Source organism: Eschscholzia californica, unplaced genomic scaffold (genome assembly GCF_041429995.1).
Source record: "Eschscholzia californica isolate CP2 unplaced genomic scaffold, dmEscCali1.0.p SCAF_1, whole genome shotgun sequence".
Classification (NCBI taxonomy): domain Eukaryota; kingdom Viridiplantae; phylum Streptophyta; class Magnoliopsida; order Ranunculales; family Papaveraceae; genus Eschscholzia; species Eschscholzia californica.
This window is the reverse complement of record NW_028238198.1, coordinates 26168397-26188373: the sequence shown is the minus strand read 5'-3', so window position 1 is coordinate 26188373 and position 19977 is coordinate 26168397. Positions and strand designations below refer to the sequence as shown.

The window sequence follows — 19977 nt, the reverse complement described above, 5'->3', positions numbered from 1 at the left end:
ATGCTGCAACAGGAAAGACTTTGTATAAATATTCTTATGTGAAACCAAATTTAAAAGTTAAATAAACATATTATTCCCAACATCAAAGTAACACTTTTGCTTTTTTATGTTTGAACAAATACATTAGAATCATTATGAGTTGAAACAAAGTATATATCTAAAACTCTTATAAACAAATAACGGCTGACATCTCTAAATTCATCCAGAAAGCGTTAAAACATAAAAATTTCATACTTTATTTCAGTGTTATTATTATAATTATTCCAAACATCCCTCTCATACATATTACAAGAAAAAATAAAACTCCAAATTAGCTCCATTCCCTCTCTTCTCAAGTGGTCTCTAAGTAAAAGGAAAAATGCAAAAATCATCAAAGAATGAAAATACCTTCTTTGCTACAGTATCTGCCTCTCTCAAAAGAACAAACATTGTACCAAAATGAAGATAAAAGCCGAACAATTCAATTTAAGACCAGAATCCAAACACCACCCCAAGAAAAGAAAAGAAAAAATAGTAGAAGTCAAGGTCAACACTTGGGAAGATCGGACGGTGGAGGAGGCAACTTCTGATTCGGTAGGTCCCCATTCAAGACTAACCATGCCATTTTCAAACCCCAACTGAGATGGGCTTCAATATGGCAATGCATGAACCATACACCTGAAATATCAAAGAAGTTATAATTCAATTATTACAATCCTAAATCCTAAACCCTAAATAATCCATTGAGAGATAAAAATCAACCTGGGTTATCAGCGACGAAGCGAATGGCCACCCAACCACCAACTGGAACTCCTACCGTATTCCTCTCTACAGGGTCGATAAGATTAAAGTTTTTCGGGTCTGTATTCGGGTCATAATTCCCAAATCCTTGACCCACGACAAAGAAGTTATAACCATGTAGATGGAGCGGGTGGCTTTCGGCTCCAAGAATGCTAGTGTCCTGCATTATAAGTTCAACACTGGTGTTGAAAGGCAGCACCACCAAATGAGTAGCATTTCTAATCACATTTGTATTATTGGGTGGATTTCCGGTGTAGTTGAATGGGTGGAGCGGGTAATTTGGGAAATTGGGGCTATAAACACCGTGAGATCGCCCAAAGAAATGGGATTGGAGCAGGGCAGTGGTAGGAACTGCGAAGGACACATTGTTCACTGATGCTGCAAACATTGACCCATTTGGACCTTGACAGGTATGATTACGCGGGCATGGGTTTGTGCCAAGGCCCACCGTGAAAAAGAAGCGTTTGTCGACTTGGTTTGGCACGTTGGCTGGGTATTGTTGGTTTGCTAGGCTACGGAACCTCTTGGTGAAATTAGTGGCAGTGGCTGTGTCATTCAGAGCGGGAAGAGTTGGGCGAATAAGTCGAAGCTTTGGCTTGTTAGGGCCGGATTTGGACACAATGTGGTGATATTCAAGGATACCAATGGTGGTGGAATTGTCGAAGGTGCCTTGGCCAGTGACATAAGGCCTTGCAGCCATGGCAAATGAGGCATGTGGGACTAAAGTTTTCGTTTTGAGAAGAACGTTGGTGGTCTGTCCTGGTGTGATAAGTAGGGTATCTGTTTCAAAAGGTTTAACATAGACAGCGTCAGCGTCAACAACAGTGAGGGTATGGTTGGCGATGCTGAAGAAGAGTTCATCATTAAGTGCAGCGTTGATTAACCGTAAAAGATATGTCTTCCCCGGCTTAACCTCCAACCTGAACGTATCTGCAAAATTCCCAAGGACACTAATAAGATAAACTAAGATAGAAAAATTGAACTAGTTCGAGAGTCTAAACCGAAATGGTATCATTATTCCTCTTGTATCAAGATCTTGAATTCTACTAGTTGTAGGGCCCAAAATTAACAGTTTTACCTTTGGATGAGCAATTGTATAAAAGCCCAGGAAGCCCATTAATGGTATAAGCATCAGAGACATTTGGGCCTCCTCCTGTCTGAAGAGCCTGGTTGATGATGGCCTCAGTATCTGCCTTAAACCATTCCCCTAGAAATGCAACTCAAATGTTAATATTAGTATAACTCAGAAATCAGTCGATTTAGATGATCGTTAGATACTCACCGAGAATTATAGGAACTTCCTTATAAGGCTTGGCGAATGGGTAGGGGACGTTTTGCTTGGGATGGATAATTATAGGCCCATAAAGAGTAGCTCTTAGCCATGAAATATGGGCATGCCAAAACAATGTACCTCTTTGGCCAGTAATGGTGAAGTTATAAACATAACTCTGGCCAGTCTGAATGGGACATTGAGTCACATATGCAGGCCCATCAGCCCACCCACTTCGAAGCTGTCGAATTCCATGCCTATTCAATTTTCATCAATTCACCATTCAAAAATCACAAATCAAAAAGAAAAACACTATATAGTGAATGAGTCTAGAATTGAGAAAATGTTTCGAATTACCAATGGATGGTGATGTTGTTTGAGACATGGTTGATCACCTTAACAACCACTCTATCTCCTTCTCTTGCAACAATGGGAGGCCCGGGAAACTGTCCGTTTACCGTCACTATACTCTTCGTCTGGCATAATCGTGTCACATTCTGCAACTTAACCTGCAATGATACATATACATATATAGTTCAAGAACAAGTTAAGTAAATATGCTAATTTAGTTTCGAAACACAAGGTTGTGGTAAGAAGTACATACATTGAAGGTATAATGCCTGGTTTTGCTGCTCAAGTCACTACCACTTGCAGCTATGGTATATGGTAAATGGCATATAACACACAATGCCAATAGTAAAACTCCCATAGATGAAGTTGATGAAAATGGAAGAGGATTGCCCATTTCTCTCTCTCTCTTTCTCTCTTTCTCTACTCCCTCTTGCTCTTCTAGGATGAAGGTAGTGGATTGAAACATGAAGACCAGAGGAATAGTTTATATAGAGAAGAGTAATAGTATATGGATTATTAGGTGATGAGATTATCTCAAACTAGGTTAAGCAAAGTACATACAAAATGAAATATTTGATCCCCACCAGTGGTTGATCCATCTACCTTAACAATTTTATCTTTCTTTGAGTATCACCAAAGTCAACAATTTCAAGTTTTTGTTTGACCCTTATTCCACTTTCATCTCTGTCAGCCCAAAACACATCATCAATTTCTTCTTAAAAACATTTACATCTAAACTCTTGTCTTTGTAGTAGAAAGGCACATATGACATATTATCGCACTGACTGAAATAAGCTTCACTTTTTTGAGAACTATAGTAGCTTACGCAAGCTTTAACGTATGCTGCAAACGATATAACAACCTGGTATTTTATTCCTCGAGGTTAAAGTGCTAAATTGGAAAGAATAAGGTCTAAATGATCGATATTCGTCCAGTTTACCCAAGTAACGAACTTTCCAACATTTATTTTCTTCAAATTAGGTTTCCTGATATCGAGTTGAAAAATGTAACCTCTCTTATTATTGTACAGAACTCAGTACCCAAGCCAGAGTCGGCTTGACCCACTAATATTAGCAGGTCAGGCGACTACTCTTAGGGACTCGGATTAAGGTGAAAGGGATAGATATCAAACTTATGTGCTTTTTTTCCAACCTTAATCCTAGGTATAATCCCAAGAGTTGGGTTGTAAAAGCAACAAAATTATAGTGTTAGATTTAGTGAGGAGGAATGGTAGGGTCAGCATTGGAGCTTGAATGGTACGGAGTGGAGTAGGTGCTCATCAAGTGTCAAGGTCTTGAGAATTTCTATTTGAAAGAAGAGGACATACGATCCGACTTTCTTCCAAGCAAGATTTCTCCCTCTCTCTCTTTTTTTTATTTAACAAACTATTCATCACATTGACTACCAGACCCTATGTACCAACTACAGAGAAGGACTACACATGTATGGTAAAAGTGTGACAAACCAAGCCCTAGAGCTTATCTTATATTATTACGGCATTTGATACCTATTCCCACAAGGGTTGAGTACTGCACAAGAGACCTTGGTGGGATCCTCCTACCCTCATTTACAGCTATCACATTGCACTACGCTTCAAAAAAAAAATACAACTCAACGGCGGATGCATTATCAAAATGCGCAAGAACGAAGTCTGTAGAAGAATAATGAAATTTTATTCCTTCTGTAAATTTCATGTTTTTACAAATTTTGTATGGTTAATATGTAAATCAACTGTTTTCGCATTAAAAGAATCAGTTTCAACAAAAAGAAAGTATCGTAAGCGAAAAAAAAAAAACAAAAAGAAAGTACATAATTTTGTCCTTGATGGAAGCTCAACGATTCTTCCAGAAGGTTTGGACACTTACTACTATGGTTGAACTCTCACCTACTCTCTAGGCTTGGAATGCTCCCCAAACTTACATGGGGACTTGTATACCACTTGTAACGAGCCATAATCGACTTCAATACCACTTGTGATGGAGCCAGAGCTATCAGTTAATCACTCTTGTTGAACAAGACGATTAAGAGAAACGAGCTTGACTTCGACCTGCCTAACTAGTGGGTTGAAATGTTGGGTTGGTCAGCGACTCCATTCTTGTACATTTAGGGGTGTCAACGGGTCGGTTCCGGTCCGGGTATCTCACTACTAAGAACGTAACGTATTAAAAATTACAGTTCCGGTTCCTAGCGGTTCTAGGTCCGGTTCCATAATTTAGGGATCCGGAACCTATAAACATGCGGGTACCCATCAAGTATCGAATATTTATCGGTTCTTTTAGGATTTCTTATTTTATCGTTTTTAACACTAACTATGAAGGTCATACTTCATTCAAAAACTCAAATATTTTTGGTAAAATATATTAATAAAAAGATACATGAATGAGTTATTAAAATTTACGACAAATCTGATTATTATATATTTTAAGTTGCTATAAAATTTGTTATTAGATATAGTTTAAATCGATTAAGAATGTTATGTTAAATGAGAAACTCAATATGACACGATTAAAATATAATTCACATAAAATAAGTAATTGGGACCTTAAAGTTTGTGAAAGAATCGACTAATTACGCATTAAATTCAGGTATGGGGTACCCGTCGGATATACCCAAAAAGTATTGTGATCTTATCGGTTCTAATCGAGTAATACCCGTCGGGTATTAAATTCTTATCGGGTATGAAAATGAAGATCCAGAACCGACATAAACAGTTTCGGTTCGGTTCCGGTAAATGGGTACCCATTACCACCCCTATGTACGTTGATGTGTAAGAATATGAACATCACAAAATCTGAGATTACACCTCATATCCATGAACAAATAATCAAGACCAAAAGTAACGGTGTATACATGAACAAAATAATCAAGACCAAAAGTAATGGTGTATAGATGAACAAATATCATATCATATCATATCCAGTTTACACCTCTACATATTAATAACTCAGATCATCACAAAATCTGAGATTAATTACATACATATTATAATTATATTATAGTATATTAAAAAAGACCCTCTTATATCATATCTTTACACTACAAATATTTGATCTTTCTATGGGTGTTTTAAACCATATAGGACTCATCAGTTCCACTCTCCTCAGTTTCCTGCCATATAGATCCTGCTCTGAACTTACACACAGGGCAAGTCCCCTGTTGCCGCAGCCATGGATCGATGCAGTTGGCATGAAACTGCATTACAAAAACAAATTTAGTCCCATAAATTTCAGTATGATGAAGATGATGATGAGGATCGAGTAGTAATAATCATTTTCGATGTAAATTTTGTCAGCTTTGGCAAAATCTTAATACTTTAGAATCAGCCGAATCAGAGAAAGGATATATCAAATAGGTAAAAACACTACAGAGATGAAGGAGAAACTAAGAGGAAAATTGGAAACTCTGGGAGAGAAATAAAGAAACCTGATGCAAGCATGGCAAGCTACGGATAATTTCTCCAGCGTTGACTTGCTCCAAGCAAACACTGCAAGTCAGATCATCGTCTGTGCTCTTCTGATTTCCATCTGCTGCCTTGGCAGAGTCTTGCTTCTTTTGCTTTATCAAAGGAGAATATTAAGTACTTAAATAAAATGGCATTAGCATGGACTGTGCGGAAAAACAAATTATAGTAAACCAGATCCCAGTACTAGCTGTTTTTCAAATAGGAAAAAGATTTAAATCCTTTGAGTCAAAGTTCAAACCACTCTCTGTTACTTGGATGTTCTAAGAGATGTGGGTAGTCACCGATAAACTTTCACTGCTAAGAAAATGTTCTATCATTTGAAAAACAAAAATTGGAAGCGACGGAAGCAAAAGGCATTAAGGTTAATAATAAGAAATAACTCTGCCTTCCTAAACGTAACCATCCGACATATTCATACTATTTCATGGTAAAAAAGATAATAAGAAAGGAAAACCTCAGATAATGTGGATGAAGATGATGGTTGTTGCGGAGATGACGCATCACTGTAACCAAATGAGAGAGAAACATTTAGAACATACAAAGCCTAGTTGTGTTTATTGAACAGGAAACTAATCCTATCCAACAAAAGAAGGTACCAAACATGTGGGCCTTATTCATTTGATACCATCCATATGATATGAACGTACTTCCGTCAGAAGTGAGGAGCATGCGTGAGGGGAAAAAAAGACAAGGAATTGAAACAAAAACTCGAAAAATATTGAACCAGTTTACTTGCCTTTGTGTGCCAGCCACCTTGTATTTGTGAACAGGAAGAGCATTTATCTCCTCATCAGTCAAAGAATGTGCACCAGATGCATTGTCAGAATCAAGTGCCCTCAGGGTCTCGTAATCTGTAGGAGAAACGATTAATACAAGAACACATTTTAAGTACAATCTTATTGAAACCCAGCTTATATAATAGTAGTTTGTCAAGCAACAGTATGCAATTTCTTATCTATATAGAACAAAATGAAGCAGTACATTATACCTAGATCATCAACCTCTCTGTCAAGTAGAGCAAGTTGGAGTCTGAGGCCCTGTAATCGCCCTCTTGTTGCAAAAGCTATGGATGGAGGCATATGTAACCGCACCTCAGTACCAAGCAAACCACTGGCAGCCACAGCATGCGCTTGGGCTTGCGCCTGAAGTTGTTGGCAAGTTGCGTACATCCGAAGGCTCGTGGCCATTAAAAAGACACCAAGAACGAGCCAAAGCTACAACACAAGATTTAGGAAGAAAGCTTCAATTCCAGTACTATTTATGCTCCAAAACAGTAATTCATGACATGCCCAGATGATGTAAGCAGGATTAGGAAAATACCAGAAAGTTTGAAGACATCTGGTGGGAATTCAGTATCATGAACAACAGAAGAACTAGAAAAAATAACTAGACATAATTAGATTGGGGCAATAGAGAACAACGACGCTAACTGTTGATGGTAAAAAAAAACATAGTACCTGTCACTAGAAAAGCCATCGAATTGGTATTAACTGGCCGAGCTGCATGAACACGCTGAGAGAGAGAATAAACATGTCATATATAATAAGAAATAACAGGCGAAGTGCAATTATTTTCAGTTCTATTGACGTCAAATAAACAAAGAAAGTGCATGGAATAACATACCACTGCACGTCGTTCGGGCATAAATCCTGGGAAACCACTTTCTATGTCTCCTCTGGCCCCTCGGAACACGAAACTCATGGTTGCTTTGGTTAAAAAATACTATTTAACTAATATGAACTGACACCCCCACCTTCCAAACTTCAAAAACCTGCAGAATTTCAACGTTAGGATCCTAGCAGAAGTACAGTCAAAGACCGCAACATCACGGGTAGATACATTATCCTATCACGAAAAAAACTAAGATTATTTTGATTCAAATGTGCATAAAATGAGTCAGAAAAATCCAAGTTAGTTGCATCAATCCACTGACTAAAGAGTGGCATATAGTAGATACTACAATTCCTAGGTGTAGTATCATAGCAGCAACCACATAATGAACAGATAAAGCCTGGATGCGCGGGCAGATCCCATATAGTGACTGTGATGCAGAAGATCAAGGTTGTTTGTAATATCTTTGAAATGGAGTTCAGAGTTTGGTAAGGAGATCATTTATAATTTGGTACCAATATGTGATCGGTTTCTTACAATGGTGAATAAATTTTGCTTCAAGATTCTGAATAGACTCGCAAACCCAAAATCATTTTTGATACAAAGATCACATATCGATCTTAGAAACCAGTAAAGTCTTCATAATTCACATGGGTTACCCTAAAAATTTATCAACTATGATATAAACAAATGAACGAGATCAACAATTAAGGTTGAGTAACCCATAAATTTTCAAACCTATCTAGTAAATAATAACAATTGTAAGCCCAAATATAATGAAACTTACCCTAACTAATCCTCCATTCTTCTATCCGAACTAAAAAAGATTGGGAGTTTTTCGAATATAACAGAAATGCAATTACTAAATTCGAAGAAACAAAACATTTTAATAAATAAACTACAACAATTTGCTAAAAAAACAAAATGTATCAATCGGCATAAACATAAAAGAAACTACATATGAACCCTAATTCGCCTACTACGAAACCCTAAAACGGTTAAAGAATTAAACCATAAATCAAACATGACAAGAGAGATGAGAAGGTAATTACTTACAGTATCAAAATGTGGGGATCGGGGAACAATCTTTTCTGTGATGAGAACGAATTTTCTGATCTTTTACTTTCCTTGTATTGGAGGGAAAGGGAGAAGAAGAAGAAGGGAAAGACTGGGCAGGAAAAGAACGCGAAAAATATATTTTTACAATAAAAGATATACTGTTAATTTATGGACAGGTCACACTTTCTGTTTTTTTATCAATCGCTAGATCTGACGTGGCACAAAAATTTTGTTCCCTTCTAAGATTTGAAAAGAAATTTTGTTGCCCCGGCCAAATCAAGTGGTAAATAGTTCAACATCAAAAAAACCACAAATAGTACGGACATAAACATGGACGGATCCAGGATTTTCACTTAGGGGGTGCGACTTTATATGTCTAAATAAATTTTTTTTTGCAAACACAGTAATTAACAAAAATTCATTAATTATATTAACACTTCAACGATTAAAAACGCAATTGACCTCAATGAGAGTTCATATTTTGAAATGTTCGTATAATCGAGTTATTGTCAAGTTCACTAAAATCTTTTTTTTCAATATAGACTACTAAACTATCATTCGACCACCAATTACTCATCTTGTTTCTTAAGCGTGTTTTAACTAATTTCATAGCTGATTTTTTTTTCCCACAGAGGCAATTGCAACCGACAAAGTTTGTGCTAAAGTTATAAGCACTAAATGAAAATAGAGAAGGGAACATATGCACAGTAACCAATATCTTTTTGAATATTAAAATCAACCAATTTTAAATTTTCAACAGCATTATCAAATGTAACTGCATCAATTTCTGGACAATTTCGAGCGAGAAGATTTAATAGTTTAATGAAATTATCTGGATTTTGTGAAGTTTCAGGTTCATAATTTTCGCGAAACACCAATCCTTGTTCTAATATATACCGATCAACTTCTATGGTATCATTTAAATGGGTACCGAGCAACCTCTATGGTATCATTTAAATGGGTGTGGTATGATATTTGAGTTTGGAATGTCTATCTAATGTCGTTTATGGCGAGTTGAAGTTTATAGGACTAGGTTTCTGCGGCATGTTGCGGACGCGACAGATTCCTCTTGACTAACGCCGCAAGATTCTCATATTCTTCTTACAAATTAATAACTTCAATAATTTTAGAGAAGAAAGAATTGCAGAGAATAGAGAGAGAAATATAATCGTATGCTAATAGTTGAGGACAAGTGATTTAAGTATGTCGTTTATGGATATTGTAACTTATTTAGAGGAGAGATCTAACTGACTAATTCAGTGGATTTAGGGTGGATAAATTGAATTTTTTTAGAGTTGTACTTGAATTTTATGAAAATTTAAGATATATTAATTGAATCATTTCTATATATAAAAAGTTAAAATACTTCGGAATTGCTTACAGTGGGACTCGAACCCAGAACCCCAAGCTTCAACTCACCCACCACGAAAAGCCTTAACCGTGAAGCCGAACACTAATTGATGTCATATAACAAAAGATTAGATATATATAGGTATAAACATGTAAAAAACAAAAAAGAAAACTTAAATTGCTTGCAGAAGGCCTCGCGAACTCATGTCCTCGCGGTACAAATACACTCCACACTCCCGTCAACCACTAAGCCATGGACTTACTTGGGTTAAGTACTTACGGAAGAACATATATTATATACCTATGTATATAAAAAGAAAACTATGACTACCAGTTACTTTTTTCGGGAGGATCCAGGGGGTGCGGTCGCACCCCCATGGATCCGCCCCTGGACATAAACCAAAATTTTAATTTCAGAAAAAAAAAACTCTAAAATATTAGAAGTCTTCAATTCTCATAAGAGGTGGATCAATGTCTTGTAGTGTGACTAACATAGATTTTAGTAGATTTCTCAAAAAAAAATTAGACTATTGAAACAAAATACACCAAAAATCTAAAAAAATAATACAAATTCTAAAATAAACCGAAAGGAGATTTGTTGTTTGGACCCCTTTCATATAATCGACTTGCTGTTTAACTCCATTGTTCCAGTGTTGCACTTTGGACCCGCTTTTGACTGAATCACCTGGAAATATTTCGTCTCTAAAGTTATACTTTAAACAATTCTCAGTTATACTTTGCACTTATTTTATTCCAACAAAAATTTTGCACTTATTTTGCTTGTACTTTGTAACAACGTAATATTTATTAACATTGCACCCATTAATTTTTTTTTTGAGAATGAGGTAATATATTAATTATTGTGAAGAGATAACACTCAAAATGTCGAAATTTACATATTTGACAACATCGACTCGCAATAAAACAAGAAGACTGAGAAAGTGATGCAGGCGCATAACATGTGGGCCCACGTCCACGCGTGCCCACGTCCACGCGTGCCCACATCCTATTCGGCCATAATAGTAGTCCTAGTTAGTATAGGATTAGGAAGTTACTTTAATTTGATATTTCTTTATTTTGAAGTTTCTATGTTTTGAGTATTTTATTATTTTAGGAATCCTAGTTTGAGTCTATCTAGGAAAGTTTGTTATCCTATAAAAGGAGGTCTAGTCTATTTTATTATGGAGATTGAAGAGAAAACCAAATCAAAGTTTATAGTTTATTAAGTTTATTCAGTTATTTTACCGTTCTTCATTTACTTTATTTATCGTTTTTATATTTCCGCTGCGTCTACATCAAGTGGTATTCAGAGCCAAATTTTTTTTTTTTTTTTTTAACCAATCACAATGGTTAATCCTACCGTTTCTACTCCAACAATCAAAGAGAAGACACCAACTTTTGCCTCCGAATGGGACAACATCAACAAGAAGTTATCCTCGGTTACAAAATTGGAAGAAGCTTTCGAAAATTACAAGAAGGAAACTATGGAAAACTTCGAAAATCACAAGAAGGAAACTATGGAAAAATTCGATCAAGTCAATGATTCGATCATGAAGCTATCTAAACAACTCGAAGGAATATATAAGTCTCCCTCTTTTACCACTACTCCTTCTTCTACTACTTCCATTCAAGCATCATTATCACTTCCAACCACAACACCAACTTCAAATTCCATACTTGGACAACCTAACACGACCCCAATCCCGATTCACATCAACCCTACATCACCACTATCACCGGTTTTCCCACTCACTTACATAAACCCCACAACACCACCATCTTCTCCTCCACCATATCCACCACCACCACCTCCGTACTCTTGTTATACAACACCACCATATTCAACAACGTATTCACCACCAACCCACATCACCTTCACCGACTCATTAAACCCTATCATAGGTTTTCTACACCCTACAACCACCGAACCTCCGCCACCGTATTCATCCCCTTCTTCCAGCACCAACACATATAATGGCTACCAATCAAACTCTTATACTTCCCCCACTTCTACCGCCAACTTTCATGGCTACCAATCCAACTATCATAATTCCCCCACTTCCACCAACAACTATAATGGATACCAAAGTACATCCAATCTCCCTGAACCACCCACCTTCCTCCACCACCAACTTCAAGGGCTCTCAATCCAACTCTTTGCTAAACCATAGTTATTTAGCTAGACTACAACCTGAATTCTACAGGCACTCCTAGTTTCTCCACTACTAATTTTTCAATCCCAACTACAAGCACCACCCAAATTCCAATTTCTCTTTGTGATGATTCTCAAGGACATGCATACTTTTCTTACCTACACCAAATTCAACATAAAGCAGCTACTCAGAACAAGATGAAAGGCTTGGTTGAGTACTCTACAATATTACAAGCGGATACTCATAACAATACTCGGATTATGGCAAGTTCTGAAAATTTTCATACTTTTACTTGGGAACCTGGTGATTCGTTTGTTTTTGTTCATTATCTACAATTCGGTCGGAACTTCGATTTGGTATTTCATGTTGTTCTTAACAGAAACAAGGTTGAATACATATTGGATTGGAAGATAATAGTCTTCATTGATTTTCCGCGAACGAGGAAGTTAGTATTTGCAATCTTCGTCAGCCACTTAAAAGATGATGGGAGATGTCGAAATTTATTGGATGCTTATTCACTATTCTTGCTTTGGAGTGAATCTTTGTATCCTATGATTCAGATTATAGTTGGTACTTTGGTCCAGATTTGTCTTCTACGGATTTTCAGCAAATTTCGTGAAAAGTGGGAATTAAGGATAGGTATGGCGAAGTTCATCATATGCGGGTGCATCAAAAGGTTTTCTTCATTGAAAAGGTTCGGGACGAACCTTCTGGGGAACAGGGTGCTGATGCAGGCGCATAACATGTGGGCCCACGTCCACGCGTGCCCACATCCTATTCGGCCATAATAGTAGTCCTAGTTAGTATAGGATTAGGAAGTTACTTTAATTTGATATTTCTTTATTTTGAAGTTTCTATGTTTTGAGTATTTTATTATTTTAGGAATCCTAGTTTGAGTCTATCTAGGAAAGTTTGTTATCCTATAAAAGAAGGTCTAGTCTATTTTATTATGGAGATTGAAGAGAAAACCAAATCAAAGTTTATAGTTTATTAAGTTTATTCAGTTATTTTACCGTTCTTCCTTTACTTTATTTATCGTTTTTATATTTCCGCTGCGTCTACATCAGAAAGGTGCCGTTATGAAAATTCTAGTTGGCAAAGCCCATGAATAAATTAATGTCTTTACCTCTACAATTATTTGGTCAACCGAACTGAAGCAATCTTCAAATATCTTTGTTTTCGCTCCTTCCACAACGCCCACCATATTGCAAAAGGAATAGCAATTCTTAAGTATCCATTTCTTGTGTCTAACTTATATCTTTTTCATCTTGTAAAGAAAACTTTCATCTGATTTGGTATACTCCTGAAATCGTTTATGAGAAAAAAAAGTCCCATATCTTTCTGGAAACTGAGCAGTTCACGAGCAAATGATCTGCATCTTCTTCTGCATACTGATATAACACACATCTATTAGGGATAGAGTAACTTTTTTTTTTCCAGAAGATCTAAAGTAGAGATTGATTTCAGCAATGTCTCCAAATAAATGTGGAGACTTTCTCTGGTATCTTTCGACACCAAATATTTTTATATGCGAGACGATGGCTGATGATACTTGAGGAACTTTGCACCCATTAATCCTTTACTCTTTTCCACCACCACCTCCGACACTTCCACAACCACCAGTCCACAACTCGCACCTTCACGACCACTCTCTCTATCTCTTTCTACTTTTCTTTTCTCAACCATATAGGTAGTAGATAGAGAGAGACAATTTTTTGGTGATGATTGTTGGTCAGTCACCGACCGACTATCTTCATTCGTCGTCAATAATAGTGGGAGGGTGAGTAATATTTTCACTTGGTCAAAATAAATTGACCAAGTTAAAGTGTATTATGGTGGTAGAACTCTGTCCACATTTTCAAAATTGAACCACGACTTTCGAGAATAAACAAAAAACTTCTAGGGAATAAATTCTCGAGGGAATCCATGGTACTTTATAAAATCTCCGAGACATATTTTTCTATGAGGAATACAGAAAAAATTTACAATTTACAAAATTAACTTTAAGTAAAAAAAAAATTAATTCTTATTTTAAGTCATTTCTCTCTCTTTCTTCTTGTCTGGAGAAAAATTCATCCATCTCATCTCCTCCATAACTTCTAGCCAAATTTTTTGTTTTCTTCCTTCTCCATCACTTCTCTTACTTCTCTTCCCCAAATCTTCAACTCCCACTTCTCTAAAATGAAAAACAAAGTTAGAGAGACAAAGAGGGAAAGACATTCTAAGCCCTAGAAATGATCAAATAAAATTTCTTGAAGCTCTTAATACATCTTCCATGGGACGCCCAAAGCAAGTTTTTTCATCCATCCAAGAGGGTAACCACATTCTAAACCCTAGAAATCTGTTAATTTTGAGTCCTAAAACATATTTTTGATCACTCCTAAACATATTAGGTTTGTTCGACATGTTTTTAGGGGTTAGTTATTAGAAGAAAACGATGTTTTGGAGAAGAAGATGAAGAAAAGAAGAAACACTTAGGAGGAGTTTAGGGTTTAGATCACAGTTTGTTTAAGTTTAAAGAAGTTTCTTCTAAATTCTTTTATTGAATCTTCTAAAATTTTAAGTTTTTTAACTATCAAAATTAGAAGCCCGATAACAATAAATAGAAATAACAAAATTCAATCTCAGTTGATCAATCTTGTAGAAAATTATCTAAGACAAATCAACTGTTATACCAATTTTTATAATTGTATTGCTTTAAAATTGTTTGGAAATGGTAAAATAATCAATCAACTATACATTAGTTGATCTGTTAAATCAATTAAATTTACAAAATTTACAGGACATAGCCAGTAAGATTCAATTCAGACTTGAACTGATCTTTTACCTAAGTGAGGCATAAATTAAAGCAAAAAAAATCTTGAAATGAAGTAAACAAGCAAAACAATGGCTTAAGCAGGTAAGTAAGGTAATCAACTAAATATAAATGAATATAATTAAACACATTTTTTTGACTAATTTCTCCTTCTTCTTGACTGATTTTCCTGGTGTTGAATTTTTCCAACAAAAACTGATTTATTTGCCCAACTTTTCAGCAATTCTTGAAATGGCTGAATATGAACCAGCAATTGAACAAACAACTCCAACCATAATAACTAAAATGCAAGTCCCAATCTGAAATAGAAAAAGATACAAAAATCAGTTAAAAGATATCGAACAATTAAACTCTAAACCCTAAACCTTAAACCCGAAATAATTTCTTACCTGTAATCGACTTAATCGACCTCGAAGTATGCTTAAATAACAAGCACAAGGAAAGATAAAAGCCTGTTACAATTATAACAATCTCATTATATTGTATAACTTTTCTTCGATTTAAGAAAGATTTAGAAGAGAAGGCTACAACTTACTACAAGCATCGTAAGACAAGAACCGATTAACGCCATGACGTAACCTGCAAGATCAAAATAATAATAAGAAAAAAACGGTCGGTATTTGACATGGAAACGGAAGACTTCCTTACCGAAAAATGGGATCGAGAGTGCCACGAGTAATGTCGATAAAACCAAGGCTGTTCTGATTAGTACTGAGACACTATGAGATTTTTGATGAGCAGAAGGCAAAAGTTCTTCCAAACTCAATGCCACTGGAGTGAGTGTCAATGCATACTTCGAGAGAGGATTCACAACCTAAAAGTTATAAACCAACCTAAAAGTTATAAACCAAAACCCATCAAATTAAAATCGAAGAACTTTTACATTCATTTCATTACTTAAACGTTCTAATTCGTTGTAAACTCAGGGTTAGAAGTAAGAACGAGTAGAAAAGAAAATGAGCTAAAGAACAAGCAAAAATTCGACAAACGGACAAAGAGATAGAGATTAAAGGGTTTTGTTTTCATACTGTTGTCCAAACTGCAAGTTTAGAAGCAAAGAATTCTTTAGGCATGTTTAGAGTAAACTGCGATTCGGTTCCAGCACCGAACATCATAAACCCGCAAATTGCGACCCCGAGATAGAGGAAAGAACAAATCATAAAACTACAAGAGAAGAATGAAATAAAAAGCATTACCCCTTAGAGCGAAAAATGACAAAACTATGAAACCATAGATGATATACATAGTGGGTTACCTTGATATGATAACTGCTGGAAATTTCGATGGTTCTTTCATGGATGAATAAATGTTTGGAAAAACAGAATGACCGGCGAAACAAAAACTATATAAACCAATTGAAACAGGAAGATTTGAAAGGTCTAAGTAAGTCCCGCTTGGGTGGAACCCGATATGATCGATCACTCCTACCCACAATAAGCAAATCACTACTACTATTGATGCAACAACTCCCCCAGCTGAAACAAAACAGAGAATCAGATTGTTTATGAAAACATAAAGAAGAAATGGAGAAGCAAGAAAGTTTTCGTAATAAGTGAAGAACCTGAAAGGTATGAAAGTAAACTAAGATTTCGAAGCCAAACAGTTGGAAGAACCAAGAGAGTTGTTGTTAGAGTAAAGACAAGATGAGAACCGAGATGAAATCCAACTACATTTATGGCGACATTTGGGAACAAAGACGATAAGTTATCACCCATTAGAATTATGTGCTCTACACAACAAGACTGCAAAACGGAGAAACCAGAATCTGCTGTTAAGTTTATAATGAAAACGAAGAAAACCAAAACGAAGATAGGAAACAAACAAAGAAAACTTACATATAGTTCTATGTATAGGACTATCTGCATTTCGAATAAAAGTATCACAAAAATCAGTCTCGCTTTAGATGTAGATGGTAACAAATATAAAGCCTATATGACATGATATACATATAGATATAGATATACTTACAGCTATGAATAAGCGACCGGGTGCACCAAAAGCAGCTTGTCCAATATCAGGATATGTTTGAAGTCCAGGAGAACTATCCAAACATCGCTTCAACAAAATTCCGGTATAGCATGAGAAAACACCAAAAATAAGCAGTACTAGTAAACCCAACCACCCTCCTTCTTTAAGGGCGTATGGAGTTGAAAGAAGTGCTGCTCCACAAAGAACGTTAACCCCTGTAGATAGTTCATGAGCATTTGAACTTCTCGATATCTAAATTGGGTTTCAAAATGTGCTTCAAAATGGTAGATTGGTCATGAAAATTTAAGGAAATTTAGCAGGCTTGAACAAGAAGAAAATGCATATTGATATTTACCATTAAGAACTGATTGAGCAAAAGAACATTCTTGAGTAGATGGTGGTAGTTCTTGAAAAGATATCCGTCTGGACGAACGCCTTGACACAGGAGTTGGAGGTTCTTTGTCATAGTTTTGTGTAATGGAAAATAAAGGTTTAGTAATAGATTGTTCAGAACTCTGGTATCTTCTATGTGTTGATGTAGTAGACAAGAATGAGCTGCTTATTCCTAAACTTGACCCGGCCAAGAACCCAACTGTCGGAGGTGTAACACTTGTTAACATGTCGATCGATTGCCTAAACACAAGCATAAAAACATCAAGAAAAGACATCAACATAGAAACAACAAGAATATGCTCTTTTTATCGCCTTTTCAGCTGAAGAGTAAAAACCAACAACGTTTTAGTTCTCTACAACCAAGAGTTGTTCATCGAATCATTTGACTAACTAAATACGTAAACTTTGCAATATTTTAAGAAACCATTCTCTTGCAAACTAATTCTAAATGTGATGTAGAGGCAATAACTTGGAATTATTATTAAGATCACTAACTATATTGACTTAATTGAGCCAGTCGAGCAAAAATTGGCAAGAAGACAAAAATAAAGTAAGTAAAGTTTCTCAGGTCAAAATCGCACGAAATAGATGACGAATGTGCCTTTGCTACGCATTTCTATTTTCGTCAAATTTCATCGTATAAGCCCTTGCTGCTTTTCAACTGTAATTTTACACTTGTTTATATTTTTCAATAGTTTATGAATTCAACGTCACGGTTTAACCTAACTAATTTCTTTTTATACCACATGGCGAATAAAAAGAAGTATTGTCTAAGTTGTCTAGACATTCAAATGGTAGGTGTTGCTCGTGGTTCCAGCTAGCTTGAGGACGATTTAAAAATGGCAAGCTACAAATTAAAGATGTGGTATTATAAAATCCCACAACCTTTAGGTATTAAAAACCAGGTTGACTCCTGCACACAAATCCCAAGTGACTTGACTTTCCATCCACTAAAGTGCGAATCTGGACAAACTACATATAATTTCTTTCTTGTTTCATAAAATTATACAATAGAGAAAGTTATTTTATATACCTATAACTTTGAGGCCAAGCTGAATAACTATAAGCTTGACTTCCTTCAGATTGAATTGGGGAAGAAGATGTATAATCAGAATCATAATTATCCGAGTTTCCTCCTTCAGCTTGGTTTTCTTCATCATCTGTCTGAAACCCAACTGCTCTATCACGACCCATTATGTCTTCTTCCTCCATTTCCTCTCTTTAGCTTTCTCTCTATATATCTAGATTTTTCTCTGTAACCCTCTGTTCAGTTTCTTAGAAAAATGTAGGAAAAAGTTGACGTAGAGAAGAAGAAGAATCTAACAAAATCTGAAGGGGAACTTCGGTTACAAATTTTATGCCAAGTTTTTCGGGTGATTAATGAACAGAGGGTTTTCTAAATTTGTGGGTTTGAAAACAGGATTAGTATTAATAGTTTGAGGAGGTTAGGATAAACTTGTGGTTTTTAATGAGACGAGGACTCGAGGGAATATTGTCTTCAGAATCCTCCTATTGGGTATTTGTATTTCGGTTCGAATTTAGGAGACCTCAAAACACTTTTTATGTTTCATACTCCATTAAAAAATACAGGCCACTCACCTGGACATACGTAGTCCGCCAAGATGAAACCCTGGTTGGACGACTTACCTGGTAGGATAGCCTTAATTCTTACTAAAACTAACACGAGAATAATACATTTTTTATATACAATAACAGAAAGATCTATAACAAGTTATCTGACTATAAACTTGCATGCCTTAATTCTTACTAAAACTAAAACGAGAGTAAAGCCTCGCTTTGGACCATCTATTTTTAGGGGTCACATGGGTTTGCTCGCTTTGGGCCACCCAATTTTGGGGGCTACATTTGATTTCTTATCATTAAGGTACCTATAAAGAAAATGAAGTAATCCAGGTCACAAAACTTGTAAAGGATCACGTCCAACTCCAAGCCACTTTAAATCCAAACTATTCTTACGGCCCCCATCGTTTCATTTGTGCGGGCAAGCCGCCTTGACCGTATTTTAAATGTTTAATTCAAATGTGGCCCCTAGTGTTGTAACCATCTTGAGAATTTGGCCCTAATTGTGATCAATTATAAAATTTGGCCCCATGTTTATGTTTTCAGTTAAATTTGGCCCAATTGATTTACATTTTTTCCGAACTATTTTCCTCTAGTCTAGTATAGTCATCTTTGCATCTAAAAGTTGATTGTCAGCGTGAAGTGCATCTTGGTCATCTACCAATAAATCAGACACAATCACACTCTCTCACCGCCACCCCTCTTCATACCTCTATCCTTCATCCCCCACTCTCTCTCTCTCACTCTCACTCCCTCACTTCTCCACATTTATCTTCATGTGTCTATGTTTCTCCTTCTCTCCCTCCATCCCACTCATTCTAGGAAACTCAAGAAGATACTATTGTCGAAAATCTCAAGGAGAAGCCCTTTACAAAGGTTTCCATGTTTGATTCAATATACTTTTGAGGTTTCAATTCAGTGTGCAAACTCGTGCAACTATTTTTGAAACTTTGTAATTTATCATGTGTTTAAATCTTGCATGATATGTGTGAGATTTCACAAACATTACTATGTGCAAAACCCTTGCAACCTTACATATTGATACATATTTTTTTTTAAAAACTAATAAATACTTTTCGAAGAAAAACGTAAGGAGTATCGAAAAATTATACTTCTAGACTAAAAAAATTCGGGGCCACATTTACTAAGTCCGCTTCGCGCCTCAAAGAAATCAAGGCCGACC

General features: G+C 36.0%; 3 protein-coding genes across 4 annotated transcripts; all 3 read right to left on the bottom strand.

Moving 5' to 3' along the window:
• Positions 1-212: 212 nt before the first annotated feature.
• On the bottom strand, positions 213-3574 carry LOC147565536 (laccase-17-like). The gene is made up of 6 exons (XM_086652011.1): positions 2655-3574; positions 2408-2559; positions 2063-2307; positions 1859-1987; positions 742-1710; positions 213-657 (listed from the first exon to the last, which is right to left on the bottom strand). Exons 1-6 carry the CDS (start codon positions 2865-2867, stop codon positions 527-529), a joined length of 1839 nt encoding a protein of 612 aa, XP_086508137.1. The 5' UTR covers positions 2868-3574; the 3' UTR covers positions 213-526.
• Positions 3575-5290: 1716 nt separating this feature from the next.
• SDIR1 (RING/U-box superfamily protein) lies at positions 5291-8697 on the bottom strand. 2 transcript variants are annotated; one of them, XM_086652009.1, is made up of 9 exons: positions 8532-8697; positions 7488-7635; positions 7322-7376; positions 7185-7237; positions 6853-7078; positions 6601-6715; positions 6319-6367; positions 5825-5956; positions 5291-5593 (listed from the first exon to the last, which is right to left on the bottom strand). In XM_086652009.1, the coding sequence occupies exons 2-9, from the start codon at positions 7563-7565 to the stop codon at positions 5468-5470; spliced, it is 834 nt and encodes a 277-aa protein (XP_086508135.1). In that variant the 5' UTR covers positions 7566-7635; positions 8532-8697; the 3' UTR covers positions 5291-5467. The 2 variants fall into 2 exon arrangements, with proteins under 2 accessions (XP_086508135.1, XP_086508136.1); XM_086652010.1 differs by having other exon boundaries at positions 5825-5950; positions 8532-8667.
• Positions 8698-14692: 5995 nt separating this feature from the next.
• Positions 14693-18548, bottom strand: LOC147565534 (amino acid transporter AVT1D-like). The gene is made up of 11 exons (XM_086652008.1): positions 18247-18548; positions 17176-17453; positions 16821-17035; positions 16688-16711; positions 16414-16594; positions 16108-16327; positions 15881-16016; positions 15501-15666; positions 15388-15431; positions 15242-15304; positions 14693-15151 (listed from the first exon to the last, which is right to left on the bottom strand). Exons 1-11 carry the CDS (start codon positions 18423-18425, stop codon positions 15053-15055), a joined length of 1605 nt encoding a protein of 534 aa, XP_086508134.1. The 5' UTR covers positions 18426-18548; the 3' UTR covers positions 14693-15052.
• Positions 18549-19977: the final 1429 nt, after the last annotated feature.

What these genes read in the sequence shown, in the direction of transcription:
- LOC147565536 (XM_086652011.1), bottom strand. Translation starts at nt 2,867, where the DNA reads ATGTTTCAATCCACTACCTTCATCCTAGAAGAGCAAGAGGGAGTAGAG. An exon ending in AACAACATCACCATCCATTG is followed by an intron (nt 2,308 to 2,407) that starts GTAATTCGAAAC and finishes AAAATTGAATAG; the next exon opens with GCATGGAATTCGACAGCTTC. An exon ending in GGAAGTTCCTATAATTCTCG is followed by an intron (nt 1,988 to 2,062) that starts GTGAGTATCTAA and finishes TTGCATTTCTAG; the next exon opens with GGGAATGGTTTAAGGCAGAT.
- SDIR1 (XM_086652009.1), bottom strand. Translation starts at nt 7,565, where the DNA reads ATGAGTTTCGTGTTCCGAGGGGCCAGAGGAGACATAGAAAGTGGTTTC. An exon ending in GATGGCTTTTCTAGTGACAG is followed by an intron (nt 7,238 to 7,321) that starts GTACTATGTTTT and finishes TATTTTTTCTAG; the next exon opens with TTCTTCTGTTGTTCATGATA. An exon ending in CAGAGAGGTTGATGATCTAG is followed by an intron (nt 6,716 to 6,852) that starts GTATAATGTACT and finishes TTTCTCCTACAG; the next exon opens with ATTACGAGACCCTGAGGGCA.
- LOC147565534 (XM_086652008.1), bottom strand. Translation starts at nt 18,425, where the DNA reads ATGGAGGAAGAAGACATAATGGGTCGTGATAGAGCAGTTGGGTTTCAG. An exon ending in TGCTCAATCAGTTCTTAATG is followed by an intron (nt 17,036 to 17,175) that starts GTAAATATCAAT and finishes AACTATCTACAG; the next exon opens with GGGTTAACGTTCTTTGTGGA. An exon ending in AACTTGCAGTTTGGACAACA is followed by an intron (nt 15,667 to 15,880) that starts GTATGAAAACAA and finishes TATAACTTTTAG; the next exon opens with GTTGTGAATCCTCTCTCGAA.